Consider the following 24,183-nt stretch of genomic DNA (forward strand, 5'->3'; position numbering starts at 1 on the left):
GTAATGTTTATGATTCATTAAATGATTTAACACTGCTGCCCTCTAGTTGTTAAATCATATAATGTTTATGATTCATTAAATGATGTAACACTGATGTAACACTGCTCTGGTCTGTCTTTGTTCATCCTGCATTGCTCTGTTCTGTTCTTTAATGTAACTTTACTGGAGCGACGGAGCCTCTCCCAGCTGTTAGCAGACTGTTGTGCTAGCAAGCAGGCTCGCTCGCGAGCTGTACCCGGCATGCAGTTCGGCGGTGACATTTTATAAATGTACAATTATTTGTGTTACAATTGTTTGTGTCACAGACTGTTGTGTGCTGTTGTGTTTTTCTCTGCTAAAGAGCATTAGTTGTGGGTTGTTAATTGTTGTGTTATAAAGTTATGACCATGACTCGGGTTCCCTGTCAATACATATAAGACAACTAGCGCTGACCGCTGTGCATTAGCAGCAAAGAATACATTTAGCTACCTGTTGAAAGCAGACAGCAGTTGTTTTGGCTATGCACCGGTATAATGGTGTGTGAAGAATTCATATCATACGGGAAATTAAAACCGGTATACTGCCCAGCTCTAGTCTTTATTATAGTTTGGACAATTTTGTACCAATATTTGACGGGCCGGATTAAAAAGCCCAACGGCCGTAGTTTGCCCATGCCTGGGCTAGCTGAGTGTCTTCTTCTGCTTATTGTAGCTTGTTAAACAACTGACTGACGCATTACCGCCACCAGGTGGTGGGAAGCTATATTGTAACTGAGCGTCTCATGGAGAACAGTAATATCTCTGGTGTCTTCAATTGATAACCTATGCGGTCCCGCGGCCCTCGCGGCCCACAGGTGCAAAACTGAAAGTATTTTGCGGCCCTCTAGGTGGCGTTCGTGGCCCTAACGTGGGCCGCGGCCCCATGGTTAAGAATCACTGCTTTAGAGGACACTTGTGCTCTGATCTCTCCACCTGCTCCACGCACTCATACATATTTGGCCCACTTAATCATGTGAGAACATCCGGCTCTGTCATGGCAGACTGTTCTCACACGACTGTATAGCAGTAGACAGGTGCTTTCTCACTCTCCCTAGGAGGCAGTGACAAGAGAGATTATAGAGATACATCACCATTAGGACACTGCACTGTGTGTGTGTGTGTGTGTGTGTGTGTGTGTGTGTGTGTGTGACAGGGAGACAAACTAGCTGAGACACAATAACATAATAGAGAGAAAATGAACAAATGCAGAATGGTTCGTTCATTTCCTTCCAGATGAGGGTTTTACCTACCAATATTACCTCTCTGTATATACACCTTACCTAACCGAAATTAAATACAATTCACAAAATTAAACTCCAAACTGGCCACTTTGGTCCTCCATAATGTCTCTACTTTGGAGAATATCCTTATGGAGGTTAGGGCATCCAAGGACACGCTCCTAATCCTCAAGAAAGCTGCTTCCCAAAAACAGCCCTCCAGTCACATCCAGGTTCACGGAAAACCCCTCCAGGAGAGAAGTGGCTGACTCTCTGCCCAGAGCAGTCAGTCACACAGCCCAGCAGAGAGGGTCTGTACAGGTGCTGTCACAATGGGGGAGCAGCCCCTGGCAGACCAAAAGCCATCAACTAAATTATGCCAGGGAACCAGAGAGAGAGGAGAGGGAGCTGCTGTGTATGTACACTTGATAAAGTGAATGAAAAGAATAGAAAGTGTAGAGTGTGCATTATGCAATTATCTTGCATGCGTGCAGTGGCAGTCAGTGTCTTTTTTTTGTGGATTTCTGGGTAAGGGACCCTTTCACAGCGGTATCACAGAGGAAAATGACAAATTCACTACATAACTACATAAACACCAATCATCCAGACAGAGATGGGAACACAGGGTGTGCTTGTGTGTGGCTGGTGCAGGCTACTGAAAGGAAAAAGAAGCAGGCAGAAAAAGACAGAGGAGGAATGCTGTACATAATTAGTCAAACATCAGTGATGGATGTGACTGATGAGACGACAGTGTGATGGAGGGTTTCTCATTTCACAATGAGATATTCTTAGATCTAAAGGCATGATAGAATCTGACAACAAAAACACCACCTTTGCATAACCTTTTCCCCAGTTTATTTACAAAGCAGATCTCTTTTTTGAAAGATCCATGAAAAGACTTTGTTATTTACAGCAATCACAGTTGCAGGAGGAGGTTAAGTGCAACCTGTGTTTAACCTCCAGGCCTTGCAGAGAGAACGGTAACATTAATTCTAGGCACCATCTCTCTCTCTCTCTCTCTCTCTCTCTCTTTATTTGTTGCTTTTAAAAAGGCAGTTCGGAATGCTAATTGCTTAGATTTAACTTTCCATTTAACGAGACAAAGCACAAGTGTGCAGAGATCATGAGTGTGCACTAAATTATAATACACTTAATGCATTTGATCACTTATAGATCATGAAATCATAGAACGCATGATATAAATGGTATGCATTTCCCACAATGTATTTATTTCAAATTGCACCAGGCTATTGGCACCAAATTCATACATGACAAATCAAACCAGTGCTATGGATTTTAGAAGAGAAATATGGCGAATGTCAAAAGTTATACAGCATCATTTTCAGTTGAGCATGCTGTTTAGTGTAAAATCTAAAACAAGTTCTTCTTTTTGAGCTACAACTTTTTGACTGCCTCCGATGGTATTCCTGCAGTCAGGACTAAACTGAGGACAAGCTCTGACTGCACTTTTAATTAGTGTCACATATGGAGCTGTATCCTCAGATACACATGCAGCTCTCCCTCTTCCATTGATTTACCTCACTTTAATACTAATTAAGTGATGTTGCAATACCACGCAGCGTCTATTTGCCTAGCAGCAAGCACATATACATTTTTGCCACAGTGTGAGGAGAAGGGCTGAAGCTGGAGGAAATCTGTGCAAGCAACAATATACGTATCTGAGTGCAAGCATACAGTTTGAGCACGAGCAGAGCAAATCAAAGTGCAAGCAAGGGCTATTTGAGTCCGAGGACGGAGGGAAAGCATTGCGAAACCTAAACTTTAAATCAATGAATCATGCTCTCAAATTGAAAGAACATGCTCTTGAATAAAGACAGGAAAAAAGCTCCATCATCTTTTGGACAGGTTTCCACTCTGTTTCATAAGTGCAGTAAAGAATATGCTAGAAGAGAGATGTTTGTGTGATGGGAGACCGACAATTCATTTTGTTCTCACTGCTCAAGTCCAATTTTCTGCTGCCTATTATCAGTGATTTAATTGAGCTAATTCTATGCTACATTATGAGCATAGCGGGAACATTGAGGCAGAGAGATGAAAGAAGGAAAATGGATCTGTGTGGGGGGGGGGGCCGAGAGTGACATATAATAAACAGCATTGTCTAAAGAGGGTGACGACAAGGGGGGGAGAAATAAGGTTGGAGTGGAGAGGAGGAATATGCCAAAGGAATACAGAGCAGCCTCAGGGTAATGAGTAAGAAGCTGGCCGGGACAGCATTAGGGCAACTAGCTTACTTCATTCAATATTGATCTGTTATGCTTTAGAAATGCTGCACAGGCCATCTCCCTCTCTCTTTTACGCACACATACACACACGCACGCACACACACATGCACACACATCAAGCATCAAGCTCTCTTATTGTGCATCCATCACAAGTGGCCCCACAGGTCCCTCGTAAATTGATATGGAAAAGCCTCGCACAAACACAAACAGATATTTATAGAGCTAATAGAGATATTTATAAAGCGGAATATTCTCCCTCACAAAAAGAGCGACGCATGCTGCAAAATACGACTGCTTGAAATTAATAATATGCATTTTAAACAAGTACATTTCGAAAGAAAGATGAAAAATGTCAGTATTGCATTTTCCAGTATATGTATATATTCAAGTTCATGGTCCCTCGTAGAGGCAAAAAAAAGTGAATGGGTGATATTTAGCTGGTTGCCATTTACTGTTGATTATAACATGCATACCAATATGTAACACGTTTCTTTACAAAACAGTGAGATAAGAAAAAGGACAAGGTCAGAGTAACAATCAGAAGGGTCAATACAGTAGCAAGCCACGGACTAATGTTAAGATGCCAGAATGGGATCAGTTTGGCTACAGACAACGGGAGACACACAGGCGAATTACAGAATACAGCCTCTTAAAATAAGATGGGGAGATTTAAAGGTAGTTGGAAAGGCTTTCTCAAGGTGGGCCAGGACAAATTCAATTTGGAAACGCATTCATTACCAAGATATTCTGAACAAACGTATTAATCAAAACCACCTTCAAAAGTGACGCTGAGGTTTTGGGCAAGTAGTCTAAAAGCATTTGCTGATGTTATGCTGCCAAATTGGCAGGTCTTCAAAAAATGTTCTGTAATCCTGTTTTTTACCTCTTCAAGACAGTTCATCAAATCATAACCACTATTGCTATTTATAAACCTCACTGACCTGCATAAAACAAAGAATGCATCACAACATCAATCTTTCTTTTACTATATGATAATCATTCATTGTTTAAAATCATTTTAAAGTTGCTTTCTCCATTTTCATGTGAAAGACCTTTTCCAAGCAGAATATTTCTAATCCTGGTTTCAGTCAAGCTGCATTATTCAAACATTGAATAAATTATACTAAAATGAATAAAGTGATTTAATCAGGAAATGCAGGCAACCAAAGTACAAACCCATTTTATTGACTGTTTAGTGTGTGCGTGTGTTAGTTTCCTGTTAGTCTGACCATTCGCTGTTACGTCATCTGTGCCCATTAACATAAATGTTTCCCTGAAAGGCTACTATCATTATTTCATTAGAATAGGAGACTTTCTCTTTGTCTGAATGGGCCAAAGGATGACGAAGGTTGCCTGACTGCACAGTGAGATATCGCCGATATATACACATAGGCAGGTCTCCATAAGCAGCTGTCTGCTTTCATTAAACATGTCGCACTTTAGGCAAGCGCTGCCTTCTTATTGCAAGCTGGCGAAGTATGTGCTCCAGAATCTAGACCACACAAATTGTTCCACTTCTATTAGAAAAGAGTCCCATAAACTGTTCTAACGTGCCAAAGAGTGGGAGAGGGTCCAAACATATTAACTTCGTAATGACATTGGTTGTATATATGTGTGTGTGTGTCTGTGTGTGCAGCAGTGATTTCATTTTTGGTCTAGTACTGCAGTGGGACCTGATAAGTGCTGTCATGTTTTTGTTTGGAGGATAACTGCAGTTCGAAAAAAAACTCAAGGTAGCAAGAAATCAGGTTGACATGTTATTATGCAAGGGCTTCTTCTTGGGTTATATACAAAACTGGTATTATAAAATGAAGAGTTTAGGGGCAGATTCGGATAATCATAGCCCTATTATCATATTTTGATAATAAAATCTGTGACTTGATGGAACATCTGACTATGTTACTGGTTTTGACCACACTTTACTTTTCTGCACAAATACATTATACTTCTGATTAAAGAATTCCAATGGGACATCACATAGTATTTAATAAATCTGCTGCTGTATGTGACGGGGTGTGTCACTGCTTGTCCTGTGTCGATAGTCATGCTCCACTGATATATCGGTGTGGAAGAGATACAGTAATAATGCTCAAACGTGTTCCTGCCACGAGAGAGATTTTAGTGATACACCTTTAAAACCAATAGTAAGGTGCGTTTATCAGAATAAATGTATTTACGGTACAGGACTCAATAGCCACTCTGAATTCTAGGGATTCTGTCCAATTTTCTATCTTTTTGGATTTTTTTCTATTTTTTTCTATTGTGACAGTATACCAGCAGCAGATTCAAACAGCTCATGGTTTCACTCATGTGCTCTTACCAGTTATAGTGCAGTTGTGTGTGCTGGGTCTGGTCACGTTCCAACAATAATTCACCACACTGTTGAAACCTGCCTTCGCACACTACAGTTTGCACATGCGCAACCTAATCTGCCCCTATACTCTTCATTTTATAATACCAGTTTTGTATATAACCCAAGAAGAAGCCCTTGCATAATAACATGTCAACCTGATTTCTTGCTACCTTGAGTTTTTTTTCGAACTGCAGTTATCCTCCAAACAAAAACATGACAGCACTTATCAGGTCCCACTGCAGCACTAGACCAAAAATGAAATCACTGCTGCTTAACCGCTTTCACTCTGGCAGTGTTTATGAGTGTGTAATGTGTGTACGTGTGTGTGTGTGTGTTCCTCCCACGTCTCACTTGGCCAGTTGATCAAATTAACCTTTCAGTGATTTCCTCTCTGTTTTCTATAAACACACAGAGGACAGCAGCTGATTTATGTAGATGGAGCGACGTACTAAAAGACTGGAGCGATAGCCATAGGTGATTGCATTCTTCGCCTTCCCCCATACACGCGTCAGGCGAACGGACGATTTATTCTGATGAAGGTGAGGGAGGACAGAGCTCTAAAAACGTGTCGTCAAGATTCTCAATGGCACTCCAGACACATTTAAAAGACAAACTAAGGACAAACGTAGCTCCTGTAAATGAGCCGAATGAAACCGACGCTCATCTTTCTTTAATGAATAATGATGAGCACTGAGGGAGAGACACCTTTTAAAGGGCTGGTCGATTATTCTATTTTTTTAAAGGTTTTTATATAAATCGTTAGCTTCCAAGTAGAAGTAAAATCCGAACATTCTGCTGTATTATTGCATTCGATGTTTCGAGTCGAATGTCTTACCTGTGGAGACCCATCAGATCCCTGGTCCTTGTTTTTTCTAGCAAGCCTTTTCTTCTTCTTGTGAAGTGGTTTGGACTCCAGGATCATTTCCTCCAGCTCAAATGTAGGGTCACAGTTCAGTCTCCGCCTCTACAGACACACGTTTAAAACAAACGAAGAGATCCATGGGTATAAATATTACATCTTATTAGTATATAAAACTCTGAGACATAACCTACATGCCACACCAACACTTAATGTAGTCGTCGTTTGTGTCAAATTTTTTTAGGCGGCAGTGTTCTGTAGAAGCAAGATGATCGTTGTTTGTATATTTTCTTTAAAAACAACTTTGCCATTGCTTCAGAAAAGACACACTTTTAACATTGTCTGATAACAGCAACAGCACAGTGCCTTCATGAACTGTTTATCACTTACTATTGTCTTATTGTGGCATGTTTCTTTGCCAATGTTGTAAACTTAAAATTAGAAACTAGCACTACTAAATGTCTAAAAAAAAATGCAATGATCAAGGCTCAAAACGCAGAAAGCCAATAAAGACAAAAGCAGACTGAATGCTGGGAAGTTAGGAAACAAAACAGAAGGGCCTGAGATCTCTCTTCCTGTTGAGACATTAACAGTCTATAAGGCACTGAAGACAGAGGATAAGCCTATAATTAGATAGAGACACACTGTCAATTCCCCATCGATCCTCTGTGCTTTTCCTGTGCTGTGCCAGCTCGGCCCGCTGGGGAAAACCTGCTGCTCTGCAGTCGCAATAGACTAAGAATTTGATAAAATCATTGAGTCATCGTTGCACTTGCAGCAGTCATTATTCTGCATGAGCCCTGACACGAAGGAGTGACAATTATTGTCACCTTGCTGCTTCACTAAAACTATAATTGTTAGAGCCATTAAAGTCGTCTTTTACGCAAAAAAAAAACAGAAGCCAAGCTATTTTCCTGTTCCAGCATCTGAATTGTCAAAATGTGCTGCTATTCTTCTAACCATGTGATAGTAAACAGAAACAGGGTTTTTGGATTGATCTGTCATTAGTGTAGCTGAATGAATATAGCATATATATATATATCTATATATATATATATATATATATATATATATATATATATATATATGCGCCCATAAAAGTGAATTAAAGTGCTCCATTGACAGCTATTTTTTTTTTTACTGCCAGTTTTATGACACTGAGTCAAATGAACTGGACTCTTGACATTTGCTGGCTCTCATTCAGATCTTGTGTCAGATCTCTCAATCCGTAAACTACCAGCTTTGAAACAGGGCACAGTGAATCAGTTCAGTAAAAACCTGACAGGACAGAGAAAGTCAGTTGGCCAACCAAGCAGCTACACTTCCTGCCTAGTGATAGCATTATGCGCCAACACCATCTTCACTATAATGATCCAGAGACCACATGTAGGTCTGCAGGTAGATGTTTTTCTACCTGAGGCATGTATGCATGTGCTTACTATGTCTGTCTCTGCATCAGGGTGTCTAATACACACTCAGTGGGAGATCCAGCTCAGCCCAGCAGAGGGTGGTGTCTACAGCTCCGCTAGAAAGGATTAGATAAGGAGTTGGTAGTTCAGACTTAAGTCTCCCCCCCTGCATCTTTGTCCCCTTCGGGAGATATACTGTTATGGGAATAGCTGTGAGAGAACAGAATGAAGGGGGTTTGAGGGATCGATGGTATTTTTTCTGAATGTGAGAAAATAGCAAAAATCATGCATCATCATTCATCCACAGATGGCATATTCAGTAATTTTTGGTCATGTTGGTTGTTTTGTTTTTAAAGCATTTGGCAGCACTTTCTTTTTTTTCTAAAAAATTGTATTCAGAGCATTTTGTTGGGTAGCATACTGAGGCAGTAATCACTTTATGTCGGAGACTCACATTGGGAATAAAGCCGGGAGGAAGCTGTTTGCTGAGCACAGGGTCCCAGTTGACATGTGACATGTAGTCCAGATCCTGTAGCTCTGCTAGACAGGAAATGCGCTTCTGGACATCTATGCACAGCAACTGAGGGAGACAAAAGGATTAGGGTAAGAACAATTGTCCATGGGGAGGCATGGCTGAAAAAGTTGGAGGCTGAGTGCCACTGAGACAGGAGCACATGTTTACCCTAAATGATGTGTCTGAGAATGAGGATACAGGGACAAAGGGGTTGGGAGGGGTGGATGATATTGAGGAGTGGCCATGAGAGGATGGAGAGATGAAAAGACAATGTGGTACATATAGGAAGCAAATGGTGATGAGGAAGATTCAAAGGGTTGTGAGGTGTGAAGGACAAATATATTGAGCATGGAATTCTCCCCTTACATTCTCACTTTCTTTACATCTCTCTCTCTCTCTTTTTTTCTCCCACACACACACACACAAACACTCTCTCTCCCACACATTTACACATGCGACTGGAATGCCAATGAGGCACGAGGAGTCTGAGCACGAAGCAATGCAACAGTTTGACTGCAGTGGATCGCTGCCAAGACAAAACCCCAAATGCTACAGCGACAGTGCATCTGGTAGCTTTGTAAGTGGCTTAATTGCAACACCTTCTTAATTTTAATTAAGAATAGACTGTTAAGATGTAATAATATGGGATTTACTTGAAATGGAAAAAAACTCTTATTAAGGAGCATGTATAGCTTTATTTCTTCAGTGCCATGGTATGTGCTGCCATGTGCGTTTGTATAGTACACCATAGATTTATTTACTTATGTAAATAAGGAAATAAAAATACAAACCGACGAGCAACCCACCCAGAAAAGATACACATCAACTATCACTTCTTTGCCTCTCTTGTCTGTATTTAGGACAAGATCACCCCAGTCAAATTGGTATGATGTTGGCAGTTTACTGGTCATTATGCATTGGGGTATTGTGATATTGGAGTTTTGCCAGCTGCCATAATCAATGTGAGAAGTACCAATAATTTACCTTTCTGAGTAGAGACTTCATCTCCAAAGACCAGGCTGCCGGGTAGCTGGGATGGACCTTGTGGAAGGTCTGAAGGATCTCATTAGCCGGTGTACTGGATCTCATCACATATGGTCTCTGCAAAGAGGAGAGGAGAGCAGCATGTTACAGAATACTTGTATTCATAGCCATGCGCTGCCTGGAGGAGTTTCTTTGATAAAGTATGTGTTTCGAAGTTAGTTGGCCCTCTCTACACGCGTCTCCTTTTGCTCTCCTTCCGTGAACCCATATCCTGCACTGTTGAGAACAAAATGATAGAGGAACAGAGAATAAGGGACGATTCTCAAAACAACTTAAGCCCTTTGGCTTTCAGTGAGAGGGGGCAGCTTGTTGACACTTTTCCACACCAATCCTTCTACCACCCTCTTGGTCTTTTTCCGGGACAGTAAGACTCCTCTCAGACTGATGGACTGGAAAGAGGAGAGAGAGATGGAACGACATGCTGCGCTGCAGGCGCTCCATTCCATGTTGTTTTGGATGCATGGTGTCAATTATGTTCCCCATACAGGGCACACATAAGGTGTCAGACAGACAGTTATATATTATTTTAGAGTCAGATTTTCAGATGACAGAAGGCAAAAAATTGGTCCAATATATTTGCACTATTTTGGAAATGTACCCCTGCGTCTCTTTGTTCCCTCTCTGGGGTTAATTGTTGTCTAATTTATAAAAGCTGAAGGTGGAGACACTAAGTGACAGTGACTGATTTGCAGCTCTGGAGAGATGCTGAGTTGCTTTGATCTGTACCTGCAACCAGTGGTCAGGCCCAGCAGGGAAGCCTGGTCGCTGTGAGAGGAGATAAATGATGAAGTAAGATGTGGTTGGAGCTTAATACCAGGTCTGAACAGGGCCTTCTCCCACTAAATAACCATTTGTATGTCAATTACAACGGCTTGATGAATTGAAGTAAATAGGGTCCACGGTTAACAAAAGCAAAACTATATCAAAACATCCGTTTTCTAACTCTCACACAAGACCTGCAGTGTAACACTTCTGCATCTCATGCTTGCGCAGCCGCGCTACTCATCTGTGCTTCAAGTGTTTTAGATACATTTTGGTGGAGATGCATGTGTTTGGGGAAATCCTGAGCATACGACTGCATTAATGAGACTTGGATTATACCGTACGAGTTGTGTGTGAGTTTGTAAACGGATGTTTTTCTTCCAAAACACGTTTTTCTTCCAAAACACGTTTTTCTTCAAGAATTCAAGGTGAACAAGTGGTGAGTCATTTATATGAATATGGTTTTTAGAGAGAGATAAATGAAAGAATCGAAAGGTGCCTGGAGCTGGAATAATAGCGAGCTAGCGCTCGGTTTTCAACAGCCAAATAGTTCTGCACATGTTGTAATATGGCAGTCAGAGAAAGGTGTATCTCAAAGTCTCCTGGAGACAGAGGGATGAAGTGAAAATTACATTTCAAGGAGCGTGTGAGGGCGGCGTGCAGAGAGAGGGGTGAAGGAAAGTTTAGCAGAGGGTTTGTAGAAGATGCAGATTATACAGGAACTTTGAAAAAGGGGCTCACGTCTAAGTCACTCTAAGTGAATTCTGGGTGAGTACATGTGTGCTCAGCAATTTCTACCTGAATGAGTGAAGGTTAAAAGTACACAGGACACAGCTTTGAGGTAAGAGAGAAGACTTCAGGTAAACGGTGCAGGTAGGATGTAGCTTTGAGGTTAACGAGAGGACAGAGCATATTCTAGAAGGCTTCAAGGAAGGTTTGGAGGTGAGATAAAGTTTGAGCTCCAAATATATTCAAGTGGGAGTAAGATGTAACTGGGTCAGAATGTGTTTTAGAAAGCGAAATGGAAAGTTCTGAGGTAAAGTAACTCAACAGTTTTATGGAAGAGGGTGAAAGGGAGAGCGTTGAGATGTCTGAATAGAGGAAATGGTTTCAGGAACACTTAATGACAGCATCCAGATCAGTTTCAGGTGTTCTGGGTCCTTGTCAGTGTAGACAGAGGTTACTGTAGTTTTGTAATCATCACTCTGAAATATGAGAGTAGAATTCTGCAGCTGCAGTCTGAGCCGCTGTTAAATCGAAAGACCCGGCCTTATATAGCGAAGGGAGTGAGTGAAAGCATTATGTCCCGTGTTCATTTCCATGACATCGGGATACAACTTCTCCAGATGGGAACCAGCATGAAATTAAATAAGTAATATATAAAAAAATCAATTCCTCTCTCTTAAAATAACTCAAATTCTATTTGCTCATTCTCGTGCACTGATGCGTCTCACACCGTGACTAAACATTTAAATGTGTTTCTCAGTAAGGTCAGCTTAAAATTCAATTATAACCCCCCCTCTTTTTTGTTTTGTGAAGGCTGAGGTCTTGCTGTATGTCTTCTTTCCTACTGCCAGGACTCTTCTTGTAGGTGTCATTATGTATTTTCCAGTGCTGTAAAGTGTGCCAGATGGCCACGCTGAAGTTAAGATGGAGTCACCTGTCCTCTGAGTAGCTCATATGCTGTGATGCCCAGCGACCACCAGTCGACAGAGAAGGAGTAGCCAGGGTGGGACCCCTCGAAGGTTTGGAACAGCTCGGGAGCTGATAGACAGAAAATACAACAAAATCAAATGTACATATGGTGTGTGGTGATACTATCTTTGCTCGGTTAGAAATATATATTTTGTTGGTGTTTGTGTGTTATTGATCCCTATTCCTCGTTTTTTTGGACATTTTAGTCAATGAGAGTTTATTTTAACTATAGCCCTATTAAAGTCATGTCTTTTTTGTAATTCAGACATTGGTTTTTATTACGTAAATGTTCCACAAAGGCTTAATTCAAACATAGTTGCAGAAAGAGCTGAATCATGGTGGATTCTAAAATCTACTTTTGCAGTTGAAGCTTTAATTAATGACCATCATCACTGCGCGGGACACTCGTTCCCTCTTCTCACAGCAAATGCCCTCGTGAATGTTCTCATCAACTTCATCACTCATTAGATGCAATTGGCATGAATACAAACTGAAATAATAGTGAGGGAGTACTGCAAATGTTGGAAGTGCTTCGGTAATGTTAGCAGGTCTGACCCAGTCAGACCGCCGTCGCATCTTTGGGTGCTTATTTAGACATGAGACCGACATTTGACATTAGCCGTCATGTTTACGTACTCAACATGTCTGAAAAGGGGTTTGTGTGACAGATTAGCACATGCTGTATATGTTATAAATGTCTTGTAACAGCTGACTTTACAGAAGAGGTTGAGCTCAGGTTTGTTGGGGTTGTGGGATGATTAAATTCCACTCTTTTTGCCGGAGGCGAGTATTAATTATTGGGATCTAATTTGGAGCCAGAGTAGCATCAGAATGTATTTGTGATGAATAATCGACCAAACAGGTTTTATGGGTGGAACGAGCCATCAAAACTCAGAAATAATTTTTCCTCTCCAGTGAAAAGGAATAATCTACTCTAGGGAAAATTATTCAGCTGTAATCTTGTTTCAAATGGTTAAGATGAATTTCCATCATTCATCACTTCTTTCTTCATTATCTGGATTACACTGTCAAAATCCAGACTGCCATGACACATACTGTACAAACACACACATGTCCTACTCCTCGTCGTTATTGCAGGTTTGCTCTGCTCTCTCACTGAAAAGGTAGTTTAGCTACTGAAGCTACAGAGAGATACATGAATAATATATCACACCACTGAGTATTCACCTGAAATCACACACACACAAGATCATTCTCCATCATGAGCACACACTTTGTAAGGATAAAAGCAGGCGCACGCTAACACGCTCGGTCTCGTCATTCATATCCCCCTGAAATCCTGTTAAGCTCCTATCTGATCTCTCAGGAGCTGAATCCTCATCGACCTGATCACTACTGGACTTAAGAATCATGAGGAGGGCGATTGCACCGGAGCTGAAAAGATGAATACTGGTTTCTAAAGGCAACATTACTTTCTTTAAAATGTTAACACTACTCTCAGTTTTTGGGTTCATGCATCAAATCAAACAAAGAATAATATACTACAGGTACTTTGTTTTACAATTAGGCACACATTTAGACACAGAAAAGGTTGTAATGTCTCCATATTATAAATATCCAAGCTAATCATTTGTCACTTAAAATGTCTCCTCAGCAGAATTGATCATTTAGCTCCCTGAGCTTTAAACCATCACTATGTACCTCACAACAAAGTACTCCCATTTATTGGTCAATAGCCGTCCACTTATCTTTAGCTGTATCTTTTTCCTGGCTGTCAGGCAGCTGATATTGACAAAAGTCAAACTCTGTGAACTTGGCTTTTGGGGCTTTAAGGGTGAAACAGAAATGTAAAAAAATGATTTCTGGTGTTGTTTTTTTCTGCATGAGTCCCTCAATCCATATTTCATTCCTTCACCAATCATTTAATATCTCTTGTATCATTCATTTAGTTTTTTCAAACCTACTCTAGAAAGGGTTTTATGTAAGAATTACAACCTGAATCTCTATTTGTACCATGTGCTGGGTGTTGGCACTTGTCTCCTCACATCGAGGCTGTAGGCAGGGCTTACCAAAGTTAGTCTCTAATATCCCTTCAATGTCATTTGGAATTTGGATTAGCGAACGTAAGCGCGCTCTGTGGAGTTTATATGAATAACGTTCCATAATTTCTCTAAATTAAAGCTAATAGTTTCAAACTGCTTCCTCTGGCCTTTATTTGATGTCCCTAGTATTACAGTTTTCTTGTGAAGCATTAGTCAAAAATGAGTTTTCTTACCCATGTACGGCTTGGTACCGGCGATGGACGTTGCTTTTAGGTCGTCTTTTACAATGGCTGCGATGTTGAAGTCTGTTAGATGGACGTGTCCTGTAGAACAGAGGGGTTATATTACCTCAAAGGGACATGGCGCATGCTCACTTGTGTGAACCCTATAAATCCTATAGTGGCAGAGAGCTATACGATCACAGAGCTCTGTTTACGCCATCAATATAAACTATAAACTGTTTCCCCAAAGCATTGAAGCTTTTTCCCTTTTTCCAAGCACAGCTTACACAGAGCAGGTATCCCAATAGGCTGCCTATGTGAGGACCAAAAGGATTTTAATACACAACATAATAGAAATAATGCCTTGTCCTTTATGCATACTTACAATCATTGCATTGAGGACATTAAAAGGCATCAAATGCAAATGAACTGCGGCTTTATTGATGGAATAAAACACGTGTGCGTTTATATTGTGAGTGTTTAAGCAGCAACCTCAATGATTTCTAAAGTCAAAGTCAAACCATTGACCTGTGTCTCACCATGCTGCAAGATGGCCCAGAGTCTGCAACATGCACACTGAGCACACACTAATGAGCTGTGTGTGTGTGGATGGGTGTGTGTCATACTGCGTGAGAAAGAGCTGGAGAGTTTTTGCCGCAGAGTGATTGTTCGGATGAATGGACGTCCTCAATCACCTCACAAACACATACAGTACGTCCACCATAAAACAAACAAACAGCCATACTGTACACAGTTCAAATATATATAAATATGTATTTTATCTCAACCATAAACTGGTAACTGTGTGTGAATACAAAGCAGACACAAGCTGGCCAGCTGTGTTTATTTACGCTTTAAAGATAAGAGAAGTGCACATAGAAATCTCTTCTCCTCCTTTATTTTTCTCCCTCTCTCACTCCTCCCTCAATGTTTTCCACCAATCTCTATTAACACACCTTTTCTTTCTGTGTGCCTTTTTAATCACCCTCTTCTTCTCTTTTCCTGTTTACCTTCCATATGATAGCTTTCCTCTGTCCTCTTAATTATTCAGGTTTTCATTTTCTTTTCCCCTCCATAAACCCATTTCTGTTTTCTGTTTCTTTAGCGCTTTACTTTTTTACCCCCCAAATATTCTCACATACCATATTCTAATCTGCAGTGTATGACTTTAGCTGTGTAGAGATGCACAGAAGGGAGATTGAGTGGTGCTTTGCAGGTAGAAAAGGACCATTGTTAATGCAGTCTGATGACTTTGACAGAGGTGGAGCAAAACGTCAGACTATAAGTGGAGCTTGAGTAAGAGTCGAGCTTCTTTCATGTTTTCATATTTAATGATGTCTCCTGTCTCTGTCAAATACAGTACTTATCTCCCTTTTTTCCCCTTTTCTGTCTTCATCTCTCTTAGCTTTGCAGAAGACATATTTAGGACAGGAGTTTTACACAGTAGCCAGCGGGAATAAACGGATAACCATCAGCAAAATCTCGGGCTGCATGGAAAAAAGTATCTAGTTGCAAAATAATATGTAGAACATGGTAACCAAAGTGTCATTCTGAGATCAGTTCAAACCTCTCTGGTCCAGTTAGGTGTAAGGAGCCAAACGGCCTCTGGTGTCCAATAGCAGAGGCTTTTAGACTCATATAGGTTTTGCTCTTGAATAATAATTGTTAGTGTTTCTATAGAAATGATGAGAGTTAGGTGTAGTTTGGAGTCGAGTTAGTGTCGTGATGTCATAGTCAGAGAGAACTGGCATAGGTAAGAGAGAGATTAAGAGATGAGCTATGACACAGTTTCCAAATCTGCATTATGGAAAATGTACAGTGCATTGCTTTGGGGTAACAGAGCTTTGTCATCACAGTGTGGACTTATTGCTGGGTTCAGTGGATGGATGAGATAGACAGTGGGTCCTGACTGGTGAATCAAAAGTGGATTCCAGGGAGAGAAAAAAGGGGCTTAAGGGCTCAACACTGACTTTTAAAAGTGGTTGCCATGCTGACAACCAGGCATCAGCTACTGGTTGCCAAAATGTGCCAATTTTTAGTCACCTTATATTTTTATTATTAAGAAACTATGCAGCTATATTCATAAGCTTAATGATGGAAATGTGACATAAAAGAATAAAAGCTTTAAATACAGTAACGGACAAAAGTTTATGTTTTATCGGATACTTTAAAGAATTAGAATCTTGAGTGTTATCATTTCACACTCAGTTCCTGGTAAACAAAATACCAGCAGTGCAGCTGTTGTCATGTTCTTCACTGATCCCTCAAAATGAATCCAGCAAGTACACTGGTTGTTCATTCGTTCTCCCCTTTTTCTAGTTTTGGTTTTCTGGACCTTTTTGCTGATTCCCAACACAGATCCACTGTCCCATCAGCTTTCAAGTGTTGGATTGCGGGTCTCTCAAGGGACACCAGCATCGGCTTGTCCATCATCGCTACTTTCAGACCTCCAATCTGTCTTGGTTGTGCTTAGACAACTGAATCCCCCCTCACATACACCTGAAGAGACTGGGCATGTTTTGCTGTTTGCTGTACCTATTTTTTCATATTAAAATGTGGTTGCTGTTATTTTAAGATACCAATTTCCATAGTAGAGTGACTAACCTAACTGTTGTAGAGACATAGTGGAAGCTAATCAGCCTTCGTGACATAATATATATTTAAATTAGTGAACATAACAAAGCAGCCTAACTTTAAAATGACTTTCCTTGTACCTGCTACTCTTGATCTTATTGACATGTTATGCTGGGGATAACTGGGTATATGACTGAATTAACCGCAGTTGCAATGCTTTTAATATGATCTGTTTTAAGCCACAGTTCTTCGTTGCATTTTTTCCCCTTTGGATTTTAAGCATTGCACTAAATGAAGAGTATACAGGTCAGACTTAAATTTGGTGAAAATAATGCATGCAGTCCAGAGTGCCAGTATTCCTTTAAAATTCGAATATAATCTCTTGCTCTAAAATCATCAGATTAACTCCCGTTTGTCACCAGTCAAAACTGTTGTTGAAATGTGAGGTGAATGAACAATGGTTCAGCAGGTTACTTGGTGGCTTAGTTATCTAATGTGTTTCGCTAGGATTACCTCCACAACTGTCGGGTTTGATCCTTAGGTTATGTCACGCTGCTGCATATCTGTTCTATTTTTTTATTTCTCTTTATTCATACACAAATTAGTTTACTAATGGTCCCAATCTGGACGTCTGTTGGTCATTTTAAACACCACTACACACACTTTAGATAGAAGCTTTATGTAACATGACTTAAACTACATTGGCCTGTTTCACGAAGCAGGAGTAATGAAGCCACAGCAGAAGTTCGGCACTCTCCAGTGCATTGTCAACTCCATATTAGCTTGCAGGCTTGTATTGTTCCTATACATTTCCAATATGAATTTACTGACTCTGTTCCTAAAAACACTTAACTGATATTTCTGATCAAGAAAGATCCTATACTGTACTTTTTCAAAGAGTCCCATGGGTGATGACGTGGCGGACATATGCACCAGAGCTGTGGTTTCCCCTCACAATGTCGCCTCTCAATGTAGTGCCTACTTATGAAGAATGCATACGCACTCCCAGAGAACCCAGAGAACCCAGACAACCGGCCCTCTCGGAGCTTCTCCCAGCATCCTGGGGCGATGCCATTTAATAAAGCAACATCGCACATGCGTGAGTAAATTGTTTTTCTCTCTATGAAGCAGCACCCAGAGGAACACAGGAGGAACACGATTCAGGCTTGCAAAATTGACATGGTGTGCAGACGCAAACCCCCCCCCCCTTGTTTTAGACTTAAGTGGAGAGGTAAACTACAGGTCTGCATTGGAAAACAGAGTGTGGGTAGAATGCATGGGCAGGAGAGAAGTGCTTGTTGAGTTTGAAAGGATACGCACAGAGAGAGAGAGAGGGAGAGAGAGAGCGAGAGCACAGGTGAACGTCGGCTGTCCTGTGGAAATCAGGATTAGGCTGACAAAGCTGCCTTTCTCTTTCGTCTCCATCTTTATCACTCTTCTTCCCATATTTCCTTCTTTCTTTGTTTATTCTGATCTTCTTCCTTTGACAAATCTTTCTCTCCAGAAATGTTTGCTCATCACTTTCCTCTTTCTTGTTGTATCTTTGTGGCTCTCCCTGTGTGTGTGTGTGTGTGTGTCTCTCTCTCTGTCTGCTTTCAGTGTGTAGCGACAGGAGGGCTGCCATCCCACATAGCCCTTTAGCAGCTGCCCAGTGCCCTCCAATATCTCAGGACTTTGTGTGTGTGTGTGTGTGTGTGTGGGTACACACTATATGGCCAAAAGTTACTGGATACTTTTGGTCTGTTTTTCATGGTTAGGTGTAAACTAAGGAGAATGCTACAATATAGTTAGTTAGTCAATTATTCAAGGACTTAAATATCACGATATTGTATATACATTACAATCAGCTAATGAATAAAACTACCACACAACATGATCATGTTCTAACATTTTCGGGAAAGTGTGCAGCACTTTCTAGTCGTAAAGACTAGAGGACCTTGGGGGTGTCTCAATTTCTTGAGATATGTTTGTTGGAGCTGGTTCTGACTGGATTTTGGTGTATGGAGAAGAAGACAAAATAGCTGAGAAGAGCAATATACACCTATCTTTTTGACCTTGCGTCATGGACTTATTTAATTAACAGGTCAAATTATGTGTCACTCCAAGCAAAGCCAATTAGAGGGTTTCATCGTGCTTGAAAAGATTTATTCTTCATTCTTTTGGCCAGGTAGTGTATATGTAAATACTGTACCATCTGATGTCTGTGTGTTTCTCGAGGATGGATCATAACATGAAGCACTTTAATATTCTTGATTGACATATTGATGAAGGCATTTACAGTCTTTTGCCGCCTTTATTTACAATGGCACCCCTCCCTCTGACATGTACACACACATACTGCTCTCTCTGTCTCTTTAGTCATTGTATGTGTGTGTGTGGATTTGTGTATGTCTATTTGTGTCACACTGAAACACTAAAGCCTATGAGACTTGATCAATCATTCAGAACAGGCAGCGAAGGAGGCATCATTAATATCACCCCGTCCTCCACAGTCCTATGACATCACTCCATCTTATTTCAGAGAGAAAGAACACCGTGTTAATGTCACAGTGCTTCAACCAACGCAGTCTGGCATAGTGTGGACAGAAAATAAAAATTCACTTGTGCACTCCTCCTCTATGTTGCACTTGTTAAAACAAGGTATTGGATGCTTTTTTTTACTTCATGCTGCAAGGCCTATCTAGGCACCGACTGTGAAACCTGCCTCTGAGCATTGCTCCTTTTGATCTGTGCAGAAGTGATCCAGAGGTCTGAGGTAAGGTGAAATCCTCAGCCAGACGCTGTTAAGTCTTGAATTTGGGATGCTATGTCAAGTCAGGTCACCATGTTAAATGTTATTACCATTCACAATACACAATTACAAAAACTAAACCAAATTGTGCTGGACTTTAAATTCCAACCCCTCAACTCCATATGAATAAATGGAAATATAATAATTAGGAAAGGGATCTTACCATGTTCATCCAGTAGTATATTGTCAGGTTTGATGTCTCTGGAAGGGAAAACACAAACAGTACAGTGGAATTAGTATGTCTTTTTGTGTAGTGAGTAAAATCAGGAACAGATGCATGTCATTTCTGTGCAAATATTTAAAATTCTAATTTGCAGTATTGTTTAGAGAACAAGCAGTCGTGGGATTTTCTGAATCTGAATACAGTTAGTGCCAGAGTCTTTAGGCAACAATTGTTACTGTAAATAAAATACGTTGAGTAAGAATATAAAAAAAGACAGTTAAGTGTCATTTGCTAAAACATCTTTACCACCTAAAGCTTTGTTTATACTTTCACTTGGCACTTTACCACGAGCTCTGAGCATGCAAAATCGCCAACTTGCAAAAATTTTGAGGTGCATGACCAAGCGCACCGGCCGTGATAACGTCATTTTCTACCGCGTGTGTCTCGCCCCGGCTTCATTACGTCCTGTTTAAACTCCTGATATGTATCAAGCTTAAACCTAGAAGCCCAGTCTAGTCTTCTTTACATTTTCTCATGACCCAAAACAGATTCTAGAGTATTTAGTATGATGCTACATTGCAATGCCATGTCTGTGGGTATGTAATAATGCGATTATGTTATTAGTTGATCAACCAGGGCACAAAAAATGAGCTTTCCAGTGGTATTCTACAAGATCCTTGACTTTAATTTGTTGTAAAAAGTGAAAAAGCAAACGGTGTTTCAGCACCCCCACAGTCCACCTGTAAATAAAACCGTGTGGGTGGTAGTCGGATGTCTCATTACTGCTGATGACGCTTGAGTTTCTGTAGGTGGCACTCTCCTCTTTGTCCTGCCAGGGAGGTTACATTGCTCATATCAGTTATCCTGTTCTTCCTCCACCTATTCTACACAAGCCCCTGTTTTCTGCTGCTGAAGTCTCACAACATAACACTTCCTGTGTGTCAGAGTAATACCCAAAACTATGTGAACATATCATCAAACGTAAAAGCTTCCCAGAGATGAAGTAGGCTGACTCACTATTGTGGTGAGTCATTTCACTTCAGTATGTGACAAAAGTTGACATACAATACACCCAGATATAAACTTTAAAATGGCACTCTCATGCAACACTGTACCAGGTGTGTGACGAAAACAGATGGAGATGAGATTGGACAGCAGGTTATTAAGCTGTGGGAGTAGCTGAGACACCTGAGAAGAGGAACAGGTGTAGACTGAGGCTCTTACTAAAGTCATAGCTTCTGCTTGTTCCTCATCACTCCCATTTTCTAACCGGTGGTTGTTTTTCTGCACCTATCTTTTTTTCTTTTGCTCTGATGACACATTAATCCTAATGGCATCCAGAAGGATGCAATGTATACGACGTTCCGTGCTGCACTCATGGCGGGCTTCACTGTGCGGAAAGAGGTGTGGGGCCATGTGCAAAGTACTGGCTGGTGGAAAGATGTAGAGCTCAGGATGGGAGCAACCAGAGCATCTGTCTGAGACATATCTGTAAAGATCTGATTGGAATCGCATTTCAAAACACCTCCGAATATGATTTAGAACCAATTTGCATTAATCAAATTTTCATTGATTTGTCCAGAAAATCAATCTGGATACAATTTGGATGTGCCAAAAAAAAGGATTTGGGCCTTATCTTTTTTACTTCTACCTAATTGGCTACAGTGAATACAGGCTGTATTTTCCTGCTACTGCAATTATTTACTTTCATAGAAATGACAATGATGTGATTTTCCCAACAAACACATACCTAATGTCTATTTGTAGTTGTTTTAGCCAGGACAATGAGCCTTTTGCCAGCCTAGATTTTCTTCTGATGCACTGTACTTTCACTGCACTGCATTTTTGAGTGACGTTCAGCCACTCATGTCTCTTGTTGTTGTTGTCTTGTTGACACACATTTGTTGATAAATGCTCTCCTCGCTGAATCACCCTTTCTTCTCATGACAGTAATGCACTATGGCTTATAAACTACTCTGCTCTGTATTGGAACCATTGAAAGGGAATTTATAGAGAGAAGTCATTTTGACAACAGATGTCAGAGCAACACAGACTGCGGATTCCCAAATTTGTTAGACAGAGTCACAAAGGCACGAGCGATAATACCAATGTCCTTGATGACAGTCAGCCACTTCAAAGAACAGTTCGGTGCCCAATGACATCCCTCCTGGCCATTTATTTTTAATTCAAAGCGAAATTATTCATTTCTTTCTCATCATTTTCACTGATCTGTATCTGTCCTTGACACTTTCTCTCACTTTCATGACATTGTCTGTGCCAATTAGATTAATTCCTAATAACGTGCTTACATACGTTTGGCCCCCACCACTGCCCATTTACACACAGAAACATAGACTCTCGCACACACAGGCAGGTACGCGCATCCACACAAACGTAAAAGTATCGTGCAGTGTCAGATTCTCAAAACTGCCATCCTCTCCTAAGACAGGTTTTTTTTCATCCAAACAGTCTGTTTCTTGATGCATGTGTTAAGCTGCAGACCGAAAAAAGAGTGGAAGGGCACAGTGTGTTCTCGGTTTCTCTCTGTTCTCTAGTCTCTGGAACGTATCCCCACAGCTCTAAAGATGCTTTGAACTGGAGAGACGATATTCAATATTCAGCGGCCGTATCAAATGTTCCACTTGTGCATGATGGTCAAATGCAGCACTCGTTTTGAGAACTACCACACCCTGAGATTAACATCTACATTGCAGAATTAAGACATTTGAGAAGTACCTATTTTTGAGTTTATTACCAGGGTTTGTGAGGTCAATGTTCTACTCTCAACATTTGACTTGATTTGCAATCAGGCTAGCAGGGGGTTTCAGAATGTTTGTTTTAATAACATAATACACAATGTAGGTAGAATGGGCAATAGTTGGGACATTCAAGAGGACATTAATGTGTATTGGCGAATCACAACAGGTTGGAGACTGTAGCACTGTAACAGACACACATCATCTTTGTGGCAGACTCATTGTGCATCCTCAGTATTAGACAGCAAGTGTCTCCTCTAATTAAGTCCACTGCCCTGTAGGAGCCCAGCAATATTTAGCATATCAGAGGCCACACTGACCTGTGTTTTGTGTGGAGGATCGAGTGGTGCGGGCCCAGGTGGGGGTGAGAAAGGTCGACCATGTAACCCTTAATTAGCTGACATTTGCCTCAAAGGATGGCACTAGGGGAGAGAGGAGGGGCATGTGTAACAAAAAAAGAAGAAAAAGTAAACCTCTTTTTATAGCTAAAGGCCATGCTGCCATTGTGAAGCCACGGGACGTGGAGGGGTTGAGATAACTGGCGTAAAAGATGAAGCAAAGCAGCAAGGCTCATTAGAAAGCGGGGCGTGGTAATAGCCAATCTGCGGATGTAGAGGTGACGATGATGGACACGACTAATCTTTCCTTCTGACAATAGACATTAAAGAGCTAGAAAATGCTCCCTGATCATTTTCCAAAACTGACATGTTCTGCAGCCATATTAGTTTGATACGCTAGCACCCCTTATCAAGGGGCATCAGAAAAAAAAGGAAGAAAATTGACAGGAAAGGAATGCAAGGCATGTACATTTGCTTCAAATACGTACTGCAGTTCTACACTGTCAGCTGCTTCGCTTGGTCCCATACTCTTAAACTCCTGATGTCTTTGCAAATTGTTATTTGAAACTCCCCACAATGCTGAGAGTTGATTTTTAAATCAATGTATCATCGGTCAATGGCTGCATTGCTGATTTTTCTCAGTTAAAAAAAAAAGCAAAACAAAACCTACTTAACATTGGGAAAGTGACCGTACAGTCAACTAAAAAAAACTGGATTTAGTGTCAAATTCTAGTTTATTTTGGCTCTACAGTATAACTTGCTCTAACACTTGCCATCTCCATTGAGATTCAGATTTGAGGAAATGAGAACTTGGGCAAAACAACTGATATCAGGGCACCTTGCGCATTTCAGATGATTCATGTCTTTTGTCTCTGTCTGACCGAAAGTAATCACAGAAAGCTGCCTGAAACGGCCGTGATTACTAACTGCATTAGCCGTATGCCAATTGCAACCATACAAAATGCTAAAGAATTATATGCATTTAAAACAAAAAAGAAGAAATGAAAGGATAGTCTCAGATCTCCTGAATGTGCTCTGTCTTGTAGTGGTTTTGCACTAAAAAATAGTCAATACTTTAAAAACCTCAGAGACTTATAAGGCCTATTCTAGAAGTCACAATCAATACTCACAGTTTCTCAGTTGCAATCAGTTTAATGATCTATGAACTTAATTCTATTTTCCTTTAATGAAAGTTGACATAAAAGAGTTATCCAGCAATTACCA

General features: G+C 40.7%; 1 protein-coding gene across 2 annotated transcripts in view; it reads right to left on the reverse strand.

The window, feature by feature from the left end:
• stk32a (serine/threonine kinase 32A) overlaps positions 1-24,183 on the reverse strand; it is a 57,582-nt gene that overhangs the window by 5,089 nt on the left and 28,310 nt on the right. For both annotated transcript variants that reach the window (XM_031869106.1, XM_031869107.1), the window contains exons 6-11: positions 19,866-19,903; positions 14,350-14,439; positions 12,079-12,182; positions 9,597-9,713; positions 8,553-8,678; positions 6,666-6,794 (exon numbers count right to left, since the gene is read on the reverse strand). In XM_031869106.1, coding sequence (XP_031724966.1) covers positions 6,666-6,794; positions 8,553-8,678; positions 9,597-9,713; positions 12,079-12,182; positions 14,350-14,439; positions 19,866-19,903 — 604 coding nt within the window. The remainder of the gene's footprint in view (positions 1-6,665; positions 6,795-8,552; positions 8,679-9,596; positions 9,714-12,078; positions 12,183-14,349; positions 14,440-19,865; positions 19,904-24,183) is intronic.

This window comes from Anarrhichthys ocellatus, unplaced genomic scaffold (genome assembly GCF_004355925.1).
Source record: "Anarrhichthys ocellatus isolate YVR2014 unplaced genomic scaffold, GSC_Weel_1.0 scaffold46, whole genome shotgun sequence".
Classification (NCBI taxonomy): Eukaryota; Metazoa; Chordata; class Actinopteri; order Perciformes; family Anarhichadidae; genus Anarrhichthys; species Anarrhichthys ocellatus.